Raw genomic sequence first — 16,958 nt, forward strand, 5'->3', positions numbered from 1 at the left:
TGTTGCAGGAAGTTTTCCTCTGATTGGCTGAGCTTCCTTCTTGGCCACGCCCACAGGCTCTCCTCCCTTTAGCATCAACTGAGGGAGGCCTTTCAAGCTTGTGCCTGAACTTTATTAGTGTTTTTATGAAATTTACAGTCATGCAGGCAGATTCTCAACTAATCACATTTTACTGGATTCATTTTGATGTAACTTCATGCTGCTGCAGTATTCACAGGTTCTTCTTTTTTTTTGCTATTGCTGTAAGAATATGACATTCATTTTCCTTCTGTCGGATTATTTGACATTCACTTCTAAAGGGCCACACTTTGGCTTGTACATTTACAGCACTGGTTAAAGCAGTCTGTTGTGCACCGAAACACATTTACATGCAATATCACAGCATTGCACTTCATAAATATTTGTTTTGTAATACATTGCACAGGAATAAACACATTTACACACCCCTGATTTGCATACTACGGTATATATAATACCACTGCTTCTTTGAAAGAGGCTTTTTTTTCTTTCTCTCTTATTAAAAAGAACACAGCTTATTTCTGCATTAACAGTCAGCAAGTCATAGACATTGTAAATATTTCATATGATACAATCATTAAATCCCACCATCACCAGTGTCCATAACAGTCCTGCAGCCGATGGTGTGACTGTACAGCAAGAAGCTGTTCTCTGAGGCCAGTTCAGGATTAAACCTCAAGGGGGACAGTCGATTTAAAGCTGACTCCCATCACTTTTCATGGCTCAGAGCAGGCACAAGAGCTTCCCTCTCAGTCAGTCAGTTTTTAATAAGGGGTGAGACTTCAGTAGAAATCTGAAGTAGAATCCCCTTGATCAGAAAGAGGAATTGCAGAGATCCACTGTGGCCATTTTGAAACTTTTGAATTCAGGTGAAGTACTTGCAGCCAGTAGAATCAATGACGCAAGAGTCGGTGCATCTGAGCTGCCCAAAGGATCTGCAGGAAACACAGAAAATGGTTTACAACAAGTGCAGTTGACTGCATCAGTACATGTGAGTACCAACCCAGGTTATACAGCAAGCCTTATGTTCCCTTTCATTTTTCTCTTTATTTAGGGATAAATATTGGGAAGTGCGCTTATTGGATTTCTTACTGACAATTAGAGGAAAAGATCAATACTATTCTCAAGTCTGTATGATAAATATAATGAAATAGCCAGCAGAGGTTAACTCACTCTAGCATAAAGAGTGGAAGCAAAGGGAAACCAGCTAACTTATTTCCAAAGATTCAAAATAATGGTAATAGTAAAATCTTCCTTCCAACTAGGGGAGGAGCTAAGGATGGGTCGGGGTGACCACCTCCCACACCCACTGATTTATTTGATTTTAAATCAGTTGAGGGTTATATTAAAACACTTCTCACATATTAGTCCTCACAGTGTTTTTCTGTGTATCAGGATGTCAGAACCAAATGATTAAAGTAAGTTTAGAGAACTGAGTAGTTGGCCTACAGCGATTTGCCATCCAGAAAAATAAATGAATGAGAGATCAGTTTCTGTGAATAATGGACTCAGCCTGGACACTCCTATAAATCTTGTCTGGCGCTGTCCCTGCTACCAGCACTTTTATAACTCACGAATAAAATGTTGTATGTGGCTGTTAAACTCAAGTGGGGGGTTTTACCCAAAATTTTGAACCAGCATTTTTATGTAATATTTCATTATTTTAGTAAAATGCTCCCTTTTTAGCAGTTAGATGAAAAAAAATGAGACCCCTGATCTCGCATGTAGGGAGGAAAGAAAGCAACTGCTACACATAAAGACTGAAAGCTGGTTATTAAAGCTAGGCTGACTAAAAGGGCCCATCAGTACCTCAAACTCCATCCATCCATCCATTATCTATACACCGCTTAATCCTCACTAGGGTCGCAGGGGGGCTGGAGTCTATCCCAGCTGACTCAGGGTGAAGGCAGGGGACGCCCTGGACAGGTCACCAGTCTATCACAGGGCTACACTTAGAGACAGACAACCAAGCACATTCACACCTACAGACAATTTAGAATCACCAATTAGCCTCAACATGTTTTTGGACTTGTGGGAGGAAGCCGGAGAACCTGGTGAGAACCCACGCTGCACGGGGAGAACATGCAAACTCCACACAGAAAGATCCCGGAGTCCTCACCGGCGACCTTCTTGCTGCGAGGCAACTGTGCTACCAACTGCGCCACCTTGCAGCCCTCAAACTCCCATTATGTAAAATTCTATATCATACAAAAACTACATTTAACAAAAATTGTGGTTTTACAGGGACTTGTGAACTGTACTGTTTGCACTGGGTCAGTGAGCTCCTGGTGTTTTTTGGCAATCAAGAAAACCCACAAGTTACAGAATATTTTGCTGCTTGTATGCAAGTTTGTTATCTTTGACAAGTCTTTATAGTAATCTGAGATAATAGCTGCTTCCTCTACTTCAGATTTAAGGCACAGCCATGAAGGTGATCTCTCAGCAAGAAAGTGGACACGAATATTTCCTAAAATCCAATCCATTATCTGGACACACGCTTTATCCTGCAGAAGACTGCAGGAGGGCTGAAGCCTATCCCACCCTGGACAGATCATATTTCCCAAAATGTCTAACTATTTGTCTCAGCATAAATATAAAGCATGCAGAGTGGTTTGATTTAAACTGCTTTACACCAACTGCTGCCAGGATAATGCACCATCAGATCTGGATGGTTTTCGAGACATTCCAGTAAAAGTACAGCAGTTCATTCAAGTGACCTTCACAATCTGCAAATGGTTGCATCTGATTTAAAGGAACCATATGGTGCCATCTTGTGTAAGTCTCCAAGTTACAAGGTGCCCCCAAATGAACAGACACAGCATATGTGCATGTGCTCCGTCAGTGAACATACCCAGGAAGGTAGGACTTGCAGGTCTGGTAACCAAAGTCCTTTCCGTCGCACTCCTCCATGCCTTCATGTCGATAGCCATCTCCACAGTAGGCCCACTTACAGTCTGGAGTAACGAGGGGAAGGAGACGAGAGGAGTTTAGCGGCAGAGGAAGGAGACAGCCAGGGAGGGAAGGGAGAGAGAGAGAGAAGACGTTACTAATTTCTTTGGCACTGCAGTCTGTTTCAGTGATGCCAATACAGCATTTTCCTGCTAATTTAATTGAACAGAAGCAGAGGGTAGTGAGAAGATGGCAGGAAAACAGGGCGAGATTGATGAAAGATCAAGGAAAGGTTTCACAGTGCTTACTGCTTTTAACTGCTGCCATGTGGGCTCAGACTGTGTGGTCTACTGTAGTTACGCTCTGCAGGGCGTCTCACTAGCAGCTGGGTGTGACAGCATGGAGCGTGCAGCAAAAAGCCAATCTACTTTGTAGTTGGAGACTAGTTGTAGTAATAGATTTGTCAAAATTCACAATACTCTGTACAATACAGCCTCTTTTTAAAGCAGCTTACAGGTGCTTGCATTATTAGAGTTGCTGGCTGTTGGTCATTTATTAATCATTTCCATTTTTCTGTCTTTTAGCTCTGCATTGCTGTCTATTTCTGAGCGTGTGCAAGAGAGCAGAAGAAGCATGTAACTTACTGAGACAAGCGTCAGTTACAATCTGGTTTCCATCATCACACTCCTCTCCATGCTGGGCCTGCACCTTTCCATCACCACATACACCAACTCTGTCCGGGACTTTCTCTGTGGACTGGAACGGCTGGAAGGGCTACAAGAGTTGTAAGAACAATCTTAATATTTCAAGTACTGCGAAATCTTGAACAAAGTGTTTGGCTCTTGTGGTTTGAAGGAAAGATGTTTAAATATTCAGACTAATGCTGGGCTTTATTTGGTGGTGAAGGGGGAAAAAAAACTTTAGTTAACTTGGTTCGTACAGTACAGTAGTAACTAAAAACAGTTTTTAGCTAAATGTAGACCAGAAAGAATATTAACTCGTACTTCCCTAGGGCTTTTAACTTCCTGTCATGATCTGCATGAGCAGATAGTTTGTTCAGAGTTACAGCTCAGTATTGAAAATACGCGATTTGAATGTCACAGTGGTGGAACGTAACTAAGTACATTTACGTAAGTACTGCTCTTAAGTATAATTTTGTACATTACTTAAGTATTTCAATTTTAAGCTGCTTTATACTTCCAGAATATTGTACATTCCACTTCACTACATTTATCTTACAGCTTTAGTTACTTTTAAGATGGAGATTTAACACAGTGGATGAAATAAACTTAAAATATAACTCATTTCTAAAGATTAAACATCTAACAAATGGCAGCGTGTAGTTCGGTTCACATTGCAAATGTCTGTTGGTTGTTTACAGCTGTGCCAAATAGTAATTTTTCCCTCTAAATGTCTCATATTCACATTTTCACATTCATAACAGAAATATAACCTTTTGGGAAAATGCTTTTAAAATCGTATTTTGGGAAAAACTCCAAACGTTTTGTGTTTTTAAAGAAAAATCTGATTTGACTGGTGATTCTACAGTTTTGTTTTGTTTTTTTTTTTTAAATGTCCACGTGACCATTAAAATTGCAGTTATTGCAATCCTTCCTTTTATTTACATAGACAAGCCTGGGCTTGTTCACACAACATTACTGCCTTGGTATGGTACAAAGAGGGCTGCAAGTGGCCGACCTTGTCACGACTCTTGTCTCTTATAAAACTGGATATAAAGTATTTCAAACTAGCTTCACCTGCTGCAGCTACAACACTAGCATGCTGCTGGTACACTGATGCTTCAGTAGAAATAATATAATGATGTTACATGTAATAATGTATCAGTCAGAGGGCCAAAAACAATACTTTTGCTTTTCTAAACTACATTTTAATACTTCATCACATTTACTCAAGTGGGGTTTTTTTTTTTATGCAGGACTTTTACTTGTAATGGAGTTTTTTTTTTTTACACTGCTGTAACTTAGTAAAGGATCTGAATACCTCTTTCACTACGGGAAGATCATTACCTGTATGGGCTTCCATCCGTCTTTATCTCTGAAGTACAACATCCTCTGATCCTTCCTGAATGCTATTGAATTGTCGAGACGTAGACGGCCCATCTCCTCTTCACTGTTGACCACAAATATCTGTACTCACAGACGTACAAAGAGAGGTGGAAGTAGATGAGTGATGATTATTTAAGGAACATCACAATTTGTGAAGATTGTATTGTGAAGGAACAGGGTCTTACTGCAGCGACTTTGTTGCTGCCGCGTCGATCTGTGTAGCTTCCAAAAGGTGCATTATTTGCTCCAGGAGTGGTGTCGCAGTCGCAGTGACCTGGTGGACCTGGAAGACCTTTCTCACCCTTTTCCCCTACGAGATACAGACCTGCAAAGAAGTGCAAAGTGTATGACGTCAAAGTTGTGTAGCACACACATGGCCAGTACAATCTAATATGGTAAACACAGCTGATTGTTTATGTGTGTGAGCTGCTGTACCTGAGGCAGGTGGACCAGGTGGCCCAGGGTGGCCGTTGGAGCCTGGGGGACCTGGGGGGCCCATGATTCCAGGGGATCCACCATGGCCCTTCATGCCCTGTGCAAACCAAGCAACATACCAATTATTAGATTAGAAAATACACACAAATAGACACAGTGGAGGCTGCCTGCATGTCACTGCCACTTGTGCTTTGTTGTGATAAGACTGACAAACTTGTGAGAGTCTCTAGAGTGTCGGTCTCCTCACAAGAGTTGAGTGATTCTGCCAGGATGCTTTAGAGAAGTGTGAATTATCTGAGGCATCTTACACACCGATCCAAGCCTAATTTATGTCAAACACACACATACAGTAATGCATACTTTTGCGTAACTCTTGCTTGTCCTTTGCCCCCCACCTGTTTGCCTCTCTTTCCTGGGCGCCCAGTCGGTCCTCTCTTCCCTGAGACTCCTGCTTCTCCCTTTGGTCCTTGCTCACCCTTGGAGAGGAGCAAAGTCATCAGCAATCAGATTACATCAAATCAAGTGTTCTCATTCTTTCATTTTTCTTACCTTCTGCCCAAGCATTCCTGGCAAACCGATGGAACCCTAAACAGAGACAAAATAGGAACTTGATGTGAAAAAAAAAAGCTTTAATTTCATTCACAGCAGGGACTAATGAATTGTATAAGGCTAATTTAATCTGCCTCTGAAACAGACATAACATTAAAGCAGCTTGTAAAGACATGGAAGGCAATGTCGTATGAACATCTGTTATCCAATATTTGAAGAAGCTGGTTGAAGCGTACTTTACAGGCTAATTAAATTATTACATCCATTAGGAGACCGCATGAGTTGAGATGCTCATTGCCCTAGCCAAGCATAAATGGGCTGAATGTAGCTGCACAACATAACGCTTTCCAAAATGATTTCAGACCCGCAATAAAAGAAACATTTCTATCAAACCTTGTCGCCTTTTGGTCCTGCTGAGCCAGCATCACCACGAGTTCCCTTTCAGAAAAGACGAGGGAAGGGGAGGAGAAGATAAAATGTAGGATATAGTAGTTTTGTAGTAACAGCAGATATCGTGGAACTTGTATTTCTAAACTTACCTTATCTCCTTTGTAACCTGGTAAACCCTGGAAAGATAGACACGGAGTTGAAGAGCAGATTAGACAGAAAATTCAGTAAGAGTCCAATGTGTAGGCTGGTGCACATGATGTTGTCTAACCTTTGTTCCCGGTGGTCCCCTCAGTCCTGGTAAACCCATGAGTCCTGAATCACCCTTCTCACCCTTTAAAAAAACATATATCTCCATTACTATCTATGTCGTATACTTTTTGCCACATCAGGATCCCCTGTAGTCAAAACATGTCTGTGCTCATAGCAAGATCTACCTTGGGTCCCTCTGGACCAGGCCATCCTTGAAGTCCTTGTTTCCCTGGAAGGCCTGGAGCTCCAGTACGACCCTACACAAACAAAAAACATCAATGCCATCACTCAGTGAACCTGCTGGTGCATTTTCTGCTCCCTGTTCAGTGAAATGTGGTGCAAAAGTGACATGAAGATGAAACCGTTTCCTTGCTTTAGGTTTCATGAGGGATTTTGTGGGACTGTGAAGGCTCATGTACACCTACACTTTCTTGCAGATAGAAGCGCAGGAGGAAATATCATCAAGTGAAAGATGAAATAACTCCCACATGCTGGCCTTTAACTTGCACTGGACTTTGTTGGAAATGCAGCATTTTGATCCTTAAACCACTGGCTGTGTATAAACATGGACTAACACAACTTGAATTTGTGAGTTATATAAAAGTTCACCAACTGCACAGTTGTCTTCAATGGGGAAATTAGCTATAGAGACCAAAACATATTTTGTAGCAGGATGTCAACAGGTTTAGTTCTGCTGTGAAGTTGGGTATTTTAACATGGAGGTCTATAGGGATTCACTCGCTTTTAAACCAGCCTCAAGTGGTCATTCGAGTAAACTGCAGTTTTTGGCACTTCTTAGTTGGCTCCATTTTGCAGAGATTGCTGCTTGCTAAAAACTCTTCATTATGAAGGTCTAATGCCAGAAATGTTGTATTACCAATATGTTTAGTGCAAATAAAAGGACAGTGGGTGGGAGTTTTCTCTTCTTTTAGTGCTAAAAGAGTCTGATCTCTAACTCTATCAGGCGTTTGCCTTGTTCTCTTCAGTGCAGTCTTATTATTGTGGTTCATCAGAGACAAATGAGCACAGCTTCAACAGCGCCACTTACTGCTGCTAATTAGTGGACAGGAATATGGTCTTAATTAATCTCACTCTATTGCCAGCTCCCTCCGAGCAGAAGAACCAGATATGTTATGCAACAGCCTCGCATCTCGGTGACACCTAGACAAGTATCGCAGAGCTGCCGCCATGCTAGCAGCGTGCTCTCATTTAGCTGCCTGTCATTAAAACCGCAGCCTGTGGAGACACCGTGGACCTGCTGTGTGTGCTGGGTGATTTATCACGGAGAGCAAAAGCACTTAGGGAGATTAAAGTGCAGAAGTGGAGTGCTGGAGAGGCTGGATCAGCAGGACTAGAGTCCAGTGCGAGGGCTAATGGAGCCAGGCCAAAGGAAAGCAGAAGAAAGAGGAAGAAGGAGCGGAGGAGAAGAAAGGAAGAAGGGAATGACGGAGGGGTGATGAGCATGAGAATGACGGGAGGCGTCCAGGGAAGGTGATCAAGCTTTGCTACGTGGTTGCAGCGGCTACTGAGACTAATGTAGCATGACCCATTTAGCAGCTGCAGAGGATATTCCGAGCGCATCAATAGACAAATCACATCACAGAGAATGAGGATGCATCGAGGGGACGAGAGAGGCAGAGAGGGGGAGAAATCCAGATCCTATTATTCCAAGGGCATGCGAGATGGACCGGAGAGAAATGAGCGAGACGCGCAGGAGAGGAGGAGCAGCTCACCTTTGACCCTGGACGTCCAATTTCTCCCTGGAGGAGGACAAATGAAGGGAGAGGAGATGTACACTCATTAGAGTCGAGAGGCACAAGGACACACATCTATAGAAAACTGCATTAGAGACATAATTCACCAAAAAACACACACCTTCTCCCCCCTTGGTCCTCTGATGCCAGGTAATCCACCATGACCCTGAAATATGACACCAGATTTATATGCAGCTCACATATCCCATATTGAACATGGTGCATTTGGAGGAGGATCAATACTAAAAAGGTCATTTCCACGCTTGCTTAACAATATTTCCATCTACTATCTTAAAATGGACACGGCAGTCTGATTACATTGTCTGACAGATGATTTCATTAGAAATTGTGTAGTATTTTATTTCAAAACAAGGCCTTACCTCTGGGCCTCGTGGTCCTGGAGGTCCTGGAGGTCCAGGTTCACACCCCGGTGCCACAGGTTTTTCTTTTTCCTGCACCTCTCCTCCGAAAACACTCGGTTCTAACATGCTCGTGCCTTCCTTTTATTAGAACAATCACACACAAAATACAAGTGAGCAGCTAAACAAATGTGTAGAGGAGGGTTTATTCTGCAAGCAGGTGTGTGTGTGAACACCTACGGGGCTGCCCCGCTTCCAAAGCTGAGGCGGAGGAGGGAAGAGCGGCGGCGGAGGAGGTGACATGAGACAACAGGGGTCGAACCTCACCGGCTCATCCAGCAACCTGAGGGCTGAGAGGAGACCAGAGAGAGGCTGCCGTGATGAACTGCAGCAGGGAAACGAACATGCAGCACGTTATGTAACCCTTCCCTTCTGCAGCACCGGGCTATGCCTTACCTGAGCGGGCTGAGAGGATGCCGTCCATGTAAGAGTGACGGGAAAAGGCCCATGCAGGACACAGAAGAATGTGGAAGGACATGGCAATTTTCACCAGATCCATGCTTGCTGCTTTACTTCCCCTAAAAAAACACAACACAAGCTGTCACACACACTCTATTTCTGTTTCCTGAGCTTAATGCAGACACTGGCAGCTGTCACTTTTCCTTATTCCCTCTTGAGGGTGTCAGTATTTCATCACTTCCAAACACCCCCTCCCTCTCCCTCCCTCTCTCTCTCTCTCCTTATGGCATAATAAACTTGTTGCAGCTCCACACTGCAGCAGATGCAGCCACCGCTGTAATTCCAGCCGTGCACCAACCCCCTCTGTGCCAGAATTAGACCTAAGGGAGGCCACTCACTGACAAGTCATGTCAACAATAGTAAGGTTCATTCACACACACATTTTTTTAGTGCACTTCCAGTACATGTAAGCAGGACAGTGGTAGTGGCCACTGTGATTTGCAGAAATAAGATGCTCACTTATTAACCTCCTAATTAGTGGCTTTCTTCTTGTATCTGTTAAAAAGTACACCCCGTCCTAATGATCCTTTAAACTGACGGGATGTCATCTCACACCCACTAACACGCAGGACCCCCCCTCCTTACCTTCCACTTGCAATTGTGCCGCACTTGTAGACGCGCAGTCTGGCGCTCCTCTCACCTAAATGAAATGCGCGGTGTGCAGCTCCAGGGATTGTGGCTCCTCTGACATTTGTAGCCAATCTGGAAGCCTAATAAATCTGATCCACTTATCGACCTGCTTTGCTTTTTTTTTTTTTTTTTTTTACCCTCCTCTCTTCTCCTCTTCCGCCGGTCAATAACAACACAATTGTAGAGGGACGGAGCTTTTTTCTCCCGCCGCTGAAAGCCCAGCAGAGGCCACCGAGTGGAGCCGACACAGCGGTGCGAGCTTCAGTCCCAGCGGGTCTGGATCACAGGCGCATTAACCAGAATCTCATCTGGATCTACTTCAGGACAGCTGGCTGGATAACGGGGGAGGCTGTGACACCGTGGCTCGCGCTGCTCTGGCACGTTTCGTGTCCACGCCGGAGCTGCTGGTCTCTTTTGTAGGAGGATGGCGCCCCCTGCTGGACGCTTAGATCCACGACAGAAATAGAAATCAATATTATGACATAATGTGAGCATCTTACGGTCGTCCTCAAATGTATTCATACACTTCCATTAAAGAAAAGGCAAAATTCACAATATTCACTCTGACAACTAGAAACTGAAAAAAGTAATAATAAATAAAAATTTGCTCAATTATAATTTAGTGAAATGAGACATTGCTTTTGAATTGTGGTTGAAAAGAATAAAAAAAAAAAAAAAAAAAACTGCGGATGAGCAGTGGGCCAAAATCAAAATAGCTGTCAACAGGTGCAGAAGTCTGATTGACAGTTACAGAAAACACTTGATTGCAGTGATTGGCTCAAAGGGTTGTTCAACAACATATTAGTTCACGGGTCCCATCATTCTCATTGCAATGTCATGATTTTCATTTTATTATTGTTATTATTGTTGTTGTTGTTGTTTTTGTTTTTTTTGTTTTTTTTCAATTTCAACTTATTTCAGTAACAGCTGTTTTTTTCTTTCTTTAATGGGAGGGTATGAATACATTTGAGGACGACTGTATTTGTCATAATGCAAATGGAAAGGTTTTAAAATACACTGCTTTATTTTATTTTTTTTAAATAGGAAAAAGCCAACAACTACTGAAGAAAATCAAATTGAAACAAGAAAAAAACGTAAACTTTTCTTGTTCATGAATATGGTAATTAAGTCTGTAACACACAAGCAATTATTTTTAAGAACACAAAAAAAGTTAGAACAACCTACTAATAATTCCCCTATCTCACTGTAGTTTGTGGGATAAACATTAATTCACTAGAAGCTGTCTTAACTCAGAAAGATTTACGCAAACTGTTGCTTTCTTTCTTTCTTTTCTTTTTCTTTTGAACCCAAACATCTTTTGTCTTGATGTTGGTCCTCAATAGAAAAGCCATGTGATGAAGCCACAGACAGCACAGACAATAAAGTGCTTCATTAACTGACTAAATGCATCAAGAGATCAAACTTAGAACAATATTAAGTATGTTTATAAGTTTCAAATGGACAGAAACAATGGAATTTCACTGTGGACACAACGACACACAGAAATATTTAACAAAAGGGATATATCATTTATTACCATATTCATTTAGTCAAAGTCAGAGTCAAGGCTGTCTGAAAAAAATGTACAACAAGGTATAAAAAAAAAAAAGCAACTCAGTGTAAAGAATATAATATAAATGCAGGTGCTTAGCATAGTCCCTTATCCAGCTGGTCGGTATTGGACCAAATTGACCCCCCTGTCCTTACATCTAACAGAAAAGGATTTAGAAAATGCATGAATACAAAACATAATAAAGTGCAACCTTGTAACAATCGAAGTCCGTAACACCCAGTGGCTTAAAAATATGAGTAAAAATACTTTTAACACCCATTTTTAAGACACGTAAACAGATAAGACTTAACAAGCAGTAAATGCAATATAATAGAAAAATAAACACTAACAGTGATCGATAATGCGAGGAGAGCTAAAGTGTCAGAAGTGTGTAGTTTCTGGGCAAGCAGCAGCAGTAGAAGTTTTAGTTACACAATGAAATCCCAAAGAGCCTCTTTAGGAAGCCTTGACTGAGAGATGTTAAGAAAATCCACAAGCTGCAGGAAGGCTGACTCATTTGATGATTTAAAAAAAAAGCCTCCTGCACACAAAACAGTGTGGCAGCTTTGTTGTGATGTAACAAAATGTACTGACTTAAATAGAAAAACCTACTTAAAATGAAAACATAGAGCACACTTGTTGTTTTTCTCCATGAACATACAGCGTAATACTTAATCCACTGCTGTTTGTGTGTGCTCTATGTCATCAGTATATTAGGAAGAGGAGGAGGTGGCATCCTTTAAATAGGCAATAATATCTTTTCTTTCCCTTTTCTTTCTGATCCCGGAGAAGATCATCTTGGTACCAGGAATGTACTTCTTTGGATTTTCAAGGTAGATGTTTAGAGTTTCCTCATCCCATACGATACCTAACAAAAAACATTAAACACATATAAGATTTGCAGTGTTTTTTTTAAATGAATGTGAAGTTACTTGTCCATTATATTTCAAAGCTGCATGCTCTCACATCCTGTGACTGTGTTATTGCCTGACGTCAGAGCAGAGCTTAGAGGCAAACTCAGTCGCTGCTTGTTCAGACCTGCAGCTCTGACTGTCAGGCACAGAAAATGTAAAAACTAAGCTGCTTCTCAGCACTACAGCAGAAATACAGATAGAAATGTTCCTGGGTAGCTGGAGAAGCTTCAGCAATAGCGTTGCCACACACTATACTGTGTTCAAACTCTCCTTTGAAATCAATACAAATAAAAAAAAAAAAAAGCTCAGCTTAGTTCAGTTCAGGGCTTGAATACTGAATCTTAAGGTTGTGTACACAAAAATGAAGAATCATGCTGTACTACTTGAGGTGATGCATTATTTTTTTTCTCTCTAGTATATTGAACACACAGCTGTGGTTACCATGGTGCTCTGTCAACAGTAAAAGTGACCAAATTTGTAGAAATATGAAGTCAAAGTTAAGCTCAAGCTACACTCTAAGAGAAACCTGATTAAAAGAAAGCAGGATTTTTGTGGGTACGTGCAAAATAAATCGACTTTTTTTTGTCACAATGAAGGCATTAGTACAGAAACTGATTTTATATTAAATTCTATAGTTTCCACAAGAAGAACTAAACACCCAGTGGGTGGAACAGACTATTTCCTGCACTGTAGTTTATTGTTGCCACAGAAACTGTTTATCTTCTTCCATATTACATATGTCTCTACAGTGAAATACGATGGAGGGCCTCTAAAAGCAGCTTCGCCTCTTCAGACTGATGCATGATTCATAACTTCAGTATTAATGAGGATCAGGAGGAATCACGTGTTGCATTCATTCCCATTCACTGTGTTGTTGAGCTGGCATTCCTCCACATTGATCTGTCAGATCAGAGTACAAATACATCCTGGCTTCTGATTTTCCTTCTTTTGCCTTTGTACCTTCATCTTAAACAGTGATCGGCATGTATGGACAGCAGTTTATGACTCAACCAGTCAGTCAGCTTTTCAATAGATAATTTCCTCTATGCTTGTTGGAGTTCAGGTGGTCTGTACAGCAGTGATCCATACCTTTATCGATGTTGGCCTGCGTGTAGGAGTAGCCCGGCGACTGCCCCGTCCTCCGTCCAAACAGCCCCCACAGGTTGGGTCCCTGCTTGTGGCGTCCCCCCTCATCCACTGTGTGACACTGGGAACATTTCTGGACAAACACCTTCTTCCCTTTCGCAACGTCTCCCATGACCAGCAGCTGGGGAGGGGGAGATCAAAAGAAAGCAAACAGTGTACAGTCAGTCACACACAGGACAGGAAAATATGAAAAGAGTGAGAGAACACAGCCTAGCAGTTACACAAAATGTAGCCCAGGGCGCATGTGCAGATCAGTTAAGTTTGACGCTTGTTGTTAAAGTTATGAAACGTGTTAGTAAGTTCAGAAAACAAGGGAAAAAAATCTGCTAAACTTGAGAAGTTTCAGATAATACACATCAAAAAGTTTGTCATCTGGAGCGGAAACACTAAGTTGCTGTTTATTTCTCTGTCTTGGTGGGAAACGATCGCTTGCACTCGAGGTAATTATCCAAAACAACAAACACAAAGAGGCACATCCTTCCGCAAATGGCACTGTGTGTTCCAGAAACTTACCTCCAAGTACGAGTTGTTTCTCCCTTTTCAACACTTCTCAGATTGTTGTTGTTGTCTGTAAACTTAAAGTGTCTCAATGTTCCTTGATGTGCCGGATTTGAACCTCAAACCAGAAGATCTCAGATTTCGGAAGGGCGCGGCGTAGTTGGGTTGAATAATGTGTGACACGGCGTGGAGGTCACACCCACCTCCATGGGCAGGTGAGGTATGTTTGTAATGTGAGGGAGCAAAGTGCCGGGAGCAGTAGTGGCTGTGAGATGGACTGGTTTGGGTCATGTTGTCCCAGTAGGGGAGAAATTACATTTTGACGTTTGTGACATTATATGGACGGTGTGTGCCACCGAGCTGATGACAATAGCGTGGACTTTCTCATAGACTTTAATCTGATTGTCCTGGCACGACCCCCTACATGGCGAGGGTGTCCTCACATTGTTCACATCGCGCATCGGTAAATTGCGCAATACGGTAAATATATAATAAGGACAAATGTATCGTATTCTTGTCCGTGCTGCTGGTACTTGTGATCAGAATAAACTAGGTAGAAGTCTGAATTCAAAAACACTCTTTTTTTTCCCCATAACAGACTTTTTCCCTTTTTAAAGCAGCAGCTGCAGCGACACTGTGTCCAGGGGTTAAATCAGGCGAGAGCACATCAGGGTTGAGCTCCGCCTCCTGCAAATCCAAAACAGACCCATCTCCTTCAGCGCTGCAAAGTGCCAGGAAACTCTCGAAATCCGCTTTTACACAATGTCTTCAAATGAAAAACAAACAAAGCAAAACCTATAATATGTATAATATGTATATCATTGACATATTACATTTATTAGTGTATGTCCATACTGTCTCCAAACCGAGACAGGGGCTGTGCGCAATTACGCACGTTGAAGAGCAAAGATGACTTCATCAGTTTTTGTTTTTGTTTTTTTTTTACATTGAAATCATTGAGAACAAAGCAGTTATGCTCAGGATGAATCCACCGCCAGCATAGTTCTCACTACATTTTTACTATTTACAGGAAAAGTTTGATCATCATTTACTCTGGAGGTTTTATTTTTCTAGCATGGCAAGTAAATCTTTGCAGGGAAACTTTTCAGTTTTAAAATGCCTGAATGCAGTTATATTTTCAGCACTTACATCATTGCATGGAACTCATCAAATCACTCATGAATGAGTGAGTGAATGTGTAAGTACTTTTAAATCGACAATGCTTAGACGTAATGATGTATCCATGTGAGGAATGTTAGGGTTTCCAGATACATAAATGAAATGATTACAATTTTAATTAAAGAAGTAATAATTAAACAACCTAAATTGTCTTTGACTGTATTTGGGTCTAGGCCGAAAGTAGGGTAATGTGTCTCCTGTGGGACTTCTCAAATTAATTTAAAGGGGTGCTTTGTCCCAAATTACCAAATGATAAACAACATTCATGAAAAAAGCACAACAAAAATTAGCATGCGTTGGCTTCTCTCTAGTGGTATCTGGCTGTTTAGACATTTAGATGTAATATGAGACAAAAGTAAGCCAAAGTACGCCAGTACAGTGGAGGTCAGTAGAATTTAGTTGGTGGTTTCACAAAATACATTTAAAAAGTGGAACAGCAACATCTGTTTGTTGTTACTGTTGACAATTTATATCCACAGTCTAAAGCGTTCCCTGGAACTACTTTTTGGAATTACTACTAACTACTGAAGGAATACTCCCAATTCAACTGCCTGCAGTCTGGTCTGTGAGCCCCAACCTCAGTGGTCAAGGACTCCCCCTCCTAACAAATCCCAGTCATTAATCTGATTAAGTATTAAGTATAGTGATGAGTCTGTTCCATTTAGGTGTCACATCACAAAGCCAACATACATAATACCAGTATCCTGGAAATTAGAGACACAATAGCAATGCAACCGTCATTAGTGGGATTAATTATTCATGTGTGTTTAACGCATGTCTGTTGCAGAAAAGGCTGTGAGACCAGAATTGTCTCAGTTATTATTTAAAAGTGAGAGCAGGAACTAAAAAATGTGTTCACTCATTATGTTGATTACTTGAAGTGTTCCATTAGAAAATAGTCAAGTTCATGGCACTTCAGGTATGGAACTGTGGATGACAAAATGACTAATGTGGAGTGCAATTTTGAACACAGGATTTAGAAATTTCATTAATGCATCCATGCAATATTGGCATTGCCCTGAAGGTATTAAATATAGAAATCTAATGCAATATAATACGAATAAGAGACATTTAAAACAGCCACTAGACATTCAATGCAATGAAATGTAACCAAATAAGTTAGCAGAGACAGATTTAAAAGTCCATTCTTAAAATTACAGTGATTCTCTCTTTGTTCTCAGTATGTTGGATGGAAGAGAAAAAGGTTCATCAGTTCAAAATGGGCTAATGCAACCTGCTGGGTGTGTCTGGCAGGATGACAGGTTTTGAGGTGTGAAGTTAGGAGTGGTGATTTCAGGGAAGGTGAGGTACTCAAACTTGTGAATGTAAGAGTAAATTCATTCTTTGTATTGCCAGAGGCAAGCAGACAGGGCCATGTGAAAAGAACAACTCAGAAGATTGAAATGTGTTTGTCACAATCCAAAACACCATCGTGGATCCATCACACATCCAACGTGTTTTTCAGCATCGTTCCTCGTCTCCTCATTAACCTGTTGGAAACCACTCAGACCTTGGTCGCAAAAACCTTCTTTGTGGTTTGTGTTTTCAAGTTGAGGCCTTTGTGTCAGCTACCAGCTGCAAGCTTGTTTACTGGATGTTAATTTGAATGAACAGTTATATGAATGGTGACATGTTGATTCTTTAACTCCAGAGTGGAGACAAATGTCTCAGTGGAGACTTTGACTGTGTGTTTGTCTCCCCCCAGTGGTCAAAGACTATAATGAATGAATGGTCCTGACCAAGTCTTGTTGTATTGACTCGTATTGACAGTGTAACAGTGGGCTAGTGTAGAACTGAAAAGCAATGCATAA

The 16,958-nt window shown here is 41.5% G+C and overlaps 2 protein-coding genes across 2 annotated transcripts; both read right to left on the reverse strand.

Moving 5' to 3' along the window:
* Positions 1-95: 95 nt before the first annotated feature.
* wu:fc38h03 (acetylcholinesterase collagenic tail peptide) lies at positions 96-9,889 on the reverse strand. Its single transcript, XM_008291783.1, has 18 exons — positions 9,814-9,889; positions 9,166-9,287; positions 8,950-9,059; positions 8,731-8,850; positions 8,472-8,516; positions 8,330-8,356; positions 6,782-6,853; positions 6,616-6,678; positions 6,497-6,523; positions 6,351-6,395; positions 5,958-5,993; positions 5,804-5,884; positions 5,409-5,505; positions 5,159-5,298; positions 4,935-5,054; positions 3,552-3,681; positions 2,870-2,972; positions 96-953 (listed from the first exon to the last, which is right to left on the reverse strand). The coding sequence occupies exons 2-18, from the start codon at positions 9,266-9,268 to the stop codon at positions 884-886; spliced, it is 1,389 nt and encodes a 462-aa protein (XP_008290005.1). The 5' UTR covers positions 9,269-9,287; positions 9,814-9,889; the 3' UTR covers positions 96-883.
* A 1,475-nt stretch (positions 9,890-11,364) lies between these two features.
* On the reverse strand, positions 11,365-14,117 carry LOC103364622 (cytochrome c-a). The gene is made up of 3 exons (XM_008291784.1): positions 13,984-14,117; positions 13,414-13,591; positions 11,365-12,278 (listed from the first exon to the last, which is right to left on the reverse strand). The coding sequence occupies exons 2-3, from the start codon at positions 13,580-13,582 to the stop codon at positions 12,124-12,126; spliced, it is 324 nt and encodes a 107-aa protein (XP_008290006.1). The 5' UTR covers positions 13,583-13,591; positions 13,984-14,117; the 3' UTR covers positions 11,365-12,123.
* Positions 14,118-16,958: the final 2,841 nt, after the last annotated feature.

Source organism: Stegastes partitus, unplaced genomic scaffold (genome assembly GCF_000690725.1).
Source record: "Stegastes partitus isolate 25-593 unplaced genomic scaffold, Stegastes_partitus-1.0.2 Scaffold762, whole genome shotgun sequence".
Lineage (NCBI taxonomy): Eukaryota > Metazoa > Chordata > Actinopteri > Pomacentridae > Stegastes > Stegastes partitus.

Bases quoted from the DNA above. Each gene is read 5' to 3' on its own strand.
- wu:fc38h03 (XM_008291783.1), bottom strand. From the start codon at position 9,268: ATGGATCTGGTGAAAATTGCCATGTCCTTCCACATTCTTCTGTGTCCT. The intron at 5,299-5,408 runs GTACAGCAGCTC...ACTTCTTTGCAG, and splicing joins ACCTGGTCCACCTGCCTCAG to GTCTGTATCTCGTAGGGGAA. The intron at 5,055-5,158 runs GTAAGACCCTGT...CTGTGAGTACAG, and splicing joins GCAGCAACAAAGTCGCTGCA to ATATTTGTGGTCAACAGTGA.
- LOC103364622 (XM_008291784.1), bottom strand. From the start codon at position 13,582: ATGGGAGACGTTGCGAAAGGGAAGAAGGTGTTTGTCCAGAAATGTTCC. The intron at 12,279-13,413 runs GTATGGATCACT...GTTTTTTGTTAG, and splicing joins GCAGGCCAACATCGATAAAG to GTATCGTATGGGATGAGGAA.